The sequence below is a fragment of the Teleopsis dalmanni genome, chromosome 1 (assembly GCF_002237135.1).
Source record: "Teleopsis dalmanni isolate 2A chromosome 1, ASM223713v2, whole genome shotgun sequence".
NCBI lineage: Eukaryota > Metazoa > Arthropoda > Insecta > Diptera > Diopsidae > Teleopsis > Teleopsis dalmanni.
Window position 1 is genome coordinate 225,845,969 of NC_051846.1, and position 3,964 is coordinate 225,849,932.

Genomic DNA, 3,964 nt, shown 5'->3' on the forward strand with positions numbered 1-3,964 from the left:
TATTTAAAATACTAACTTATAGAGCTTTATTAGTTGATTGCAGAAGCTGATCAACAGATAACCTTACACTTCTTATAACTAGAGATTATTTGCTGGTTTAAATAAACTGAATTATTTGCTACTTTAATACCATATTTCGCTTAAGAAACCACTTTAAATAAACTGGATTTATCTTATTTAAGTTTTTAATAATTTACCAAATATTTATTGTTGAGTAATACTTCAGAATGACAAGGAAATACTCCGCTAAAAGCTTGTTCCTTCTGTTATCTAAGCAATCATAGAAAAAAACGCGTAATTCATGTTCCATTTAAATTCCCACAACTTCCACCATAAATGTTCAAAGGATTATTCAGTTTTCAAACACCAATGACCGCCTGAAAGAATAGTGGTTAGTATTGGGGTTGCCACATGATCTTATTATACGACCACGACAACTTGAATCTTACATATGTTGTGAATGACCTTCGGCTTGTATTAGCCAGCTTAAACCCGTGTAAGGTAAGTACTGTTCTTAACGGTGTCTGCAATATAAATCCACACCTCTGAAAAACTTTTATTGGAACGCAATATCGAGCAAAAGTCAGTGTTTCACTGGTCCTATGACTGCTAATCGAGATGGGAGTTTTTTCATTAGACACCAACATTCACTCATACCTCTCCACTCAATCGCACAGTGCCTATAAACCTAGATAGATGACACTGTAGCATAGTGCGCTCTATGTGTAAACTATGATTCCATCTCAATACTCTTATTTGGCGCGAATTGAAAATAACTAATATATTTATTCTTTGATATCTATGTATATCTCATATATTTAATAACAACTAACAGCATCAAAACTGGACAAAAAAGTTCCAAAAAAAATTTCATAAAAATATCACTGAAATCAAGCGGAACTGCTATTAATATTATTTTCTTGATGTATGTACAAAGTATTTATATATTATTATTTTTACAATGTATTTATATATTATACTTTGAGAAAAGACACCTCTCTTAGTAAGAGCATAGGGTGGAGAAACTACTCACTAATAACACCAAAAATAGGCAAAACTTATAGATTTATTCTGAGAGATTGTTGACAAATTCTTTATAACACTATTATAGATGCGCTAATGATAAAGATAACGTAGACTTTTGTTCCTTGAAAATATAATCAATTTTGAAATAAAATTCAATATTGAAGCATATTAATTATTATATATATACACTAAAGGTTTCTTAAAAGCTATAACAATTAAAAAATCATTTCTATTTATTTTATAAATATCAAAATATTGTATTAAAAAATATTGTAAATAAAAATATTGTATAAATATCAAAATAAATATTAATTTAAAAAAAATATTGTTAGTAACGATTACAGCCTACTTTTGTCTCTAGTGCATTTGTCTGCCTGCAATAACAATTATTCCAAATCCCTATGTAATATAAATCCATATCCATTTTAATCACCTATTTGGTAACACAAAAGTTCATTGCACTCACGAAAATATATTCGAAAAATAATTCGCATTTTAAAAATTTTTACAATTTTTACCTCGCTTTTTTTTTTTTTTGTGTTGCCACATTTTCACAATTTCATTCAATTTTGCAGCTTACCTTCTTAACGGCATTTAAAATTCCAAAGGGGACGTGGACGTTCGTAGCGCAATGCAGTTCCATGGCAATAATCGAATTTTGCCGCTGAAAAAGCCAATATTTTGCAGTTTTTGGGCATATTTTTTACCTTTTCTGCAATTTATTAAATTTTTTACGGACATAATTCAAGGGAATTGATAGTGTGCCAGTCCTGATATCGATATGAAAAATTTTTTGGAATTTTTTTTTTGCTTTAGTGTGCTGATGAAGCCAGCAAATTTAATATATTTATTAATATATATTCGTGAACAATTTTTTATATTATAAATTAGCAGAAAATTATAAAGCTGTTTTGCATTAAATTGAGATATGATAAAAGCATTATAATTAATACTTCTAATAACTTTCCATACCGCCTCCAATCTGGGTAGAATAGACTTCTATGATAGCACCATCGTTTATATTCATTGTGAATGGGGTAGCTTCATTTTTTAGGCGTTCGCCCATGTAGAAGAATCTATGGTTTTCCGGTATTATTGCCTAGATATGTATACAAGATTTATTATTAAGAAAATGAAATATTTACTGATTGACTTACCATTTTTCTACAATATACTTTAATGATATCGCCGAAAGTGATACATTTGGGTACTTGAATTTTCATTACATAGTTATAGACTCCCAAAACAGTTAAAATAACTGGATCATTCTAAAACAAATATATTAAAATGCAAATATGCATTAATTGGTTTAGTAAATAAATATATACATTTGTGATTAAATACATATTTAATATTAGTGACATACATTAATATATAATAATTTAATATACATAAGAAAGTGGTTAATATCCACTAACAAAGGTTTTTGATAAAATCAATTATTCTACGCTATATATCGCTATATATATTTGGCTTCATTCATCGGGTGTTTAAGTTGAAAGTTTTTAAATAAAAACAAAAACCCCAGCCGGTGAGCCTAGCTGTCAAGTGGCGTAACTATATTTTGTTTGTGTAATCAATGAAAAAATTTAAAACTATAAAAGTGGATATTTGAAGAAGCAAACCATACCGGCATATAGTGCACTAGCATAATAATCAGTATAGCCGATTTTACCAAAAATCGAGGTGAGAATGCGAAACCTAGGAAACTATCAATGAATAAAAGTGCCAGCGAGGAGCCACTATTTCACCATAAAAACAAAACAACGGCGAGACAGAAGTGTGCCAGGCGTACCTGGTTGATCGTTCCGAAATAACTTAATATAAAGGACCAAGTGTAAGTCATCAATACCGTTTTTGCGTTTCTAATAAAATTAAATTAAGCTAATTTATATAGTAATACAGTGCAGATAAAACAATGTTAAATCGAGTGGTATATTCTAGTTAATATCACAAACAATTACATTTTAAATAACATTAAAAAAACAACTATTTCACAATAATAGAAAAAAATTTTTAAAAATAATTCGTATTACAAAAAACATGACTAAAATATGGCCGCGTCGTATTGCCGACATCAATTGGAAGTTTTTTTTCAATATATTTTTTCTAATAGAAACTAATAAACTGATTTGTTCAACTTACCACCAATTCAAGTACCCGTACTTTTTTACCTTCTCGTATTGCTATACCTAGTTTGAATTTTTGTTCAAAATTAATTTTATCCATAGCTTTAGTCACTTTGTCTGTTACGCTTAAAACACCACAAGCACTAAAACCGAGTGTAGTCGAAGCGGGACAATTAAGGAGAGTAATCGATTACTATTTATCGACTAATGAATACATATTTTCATAAATGATCAAGGTTTGTTCGGAAAATAAGTCCATTTCAATTGACATTATGATTGACGTGGAAGACAACATTCACATGCAATGTAACCGCAGCTTAAAGGTATATTCCGTAATTGTAATCTCATCACGTCTTTTCATACTTGTAAGGACCATTATTTTATGAACTTAACAACTATTGTCCAAATCAGTTCCAAATTGGAAGCAAAATTTTTTTGTAACTTCTTTTATAAAATAATTTCGAAAGAAAAAATAGAGAAATATATTTTTTATAGGATGTATAAGTCCATGGGGTTTAAAAAATATTCATATTAGACTAATTTTTAAAACGCCACATCTAGAATTATATATATATAAATTAATTGCATTTTAAAAATAATCGTTTGATTATTTTATAAATACTTGAAACAATTAAAATTGTTATTATTGTTTTTTAAAAATATACATCAAAAATTTTAATTTTTTCTTTATGAACCAATAATAAAACTTATCAAGTTTTACTTTAGAATAAAAAATTTTAAAATGGCATTATTTTTCGAAGCGATTTTAACAAAATTCATAAAATATCGCTAAATGATATCCTAAAAAA

At 28.2% G+C, this 3,964-nt stretch overlaps 1 protein-coding gene across 1 annotated transcript; it reads right to left on the minus strand.

Annotated features, from left to right (window-relative positions):
- Positions 1-1,940: 1,940 nt before the first annotated feature.
- Positions 1,941-3,560, minus strand: LOC119667878 (small ubiquitin-related modifier 5-like). The gene is made up of 3 exons (XM_038077216.1): positions 3,172-3,560; positions 2,184-2,294; positions 1,941-2,125 (listed from the first exon to the last, which is right to left on the minus strand). Exons 1-3 carry the CDS (start codon positions 3,253-3,255, stop codon positions 1,982-1,984), a joined length of 339 nt encoding a protein of 112 aa, XP_037933144.1. The 5' UTR covers positions 3,256-3,560; the 3' UTR covers positions 1,941-1,981.
- Positions 3,561-3,964: the final 404 nt, after the last annotated feature.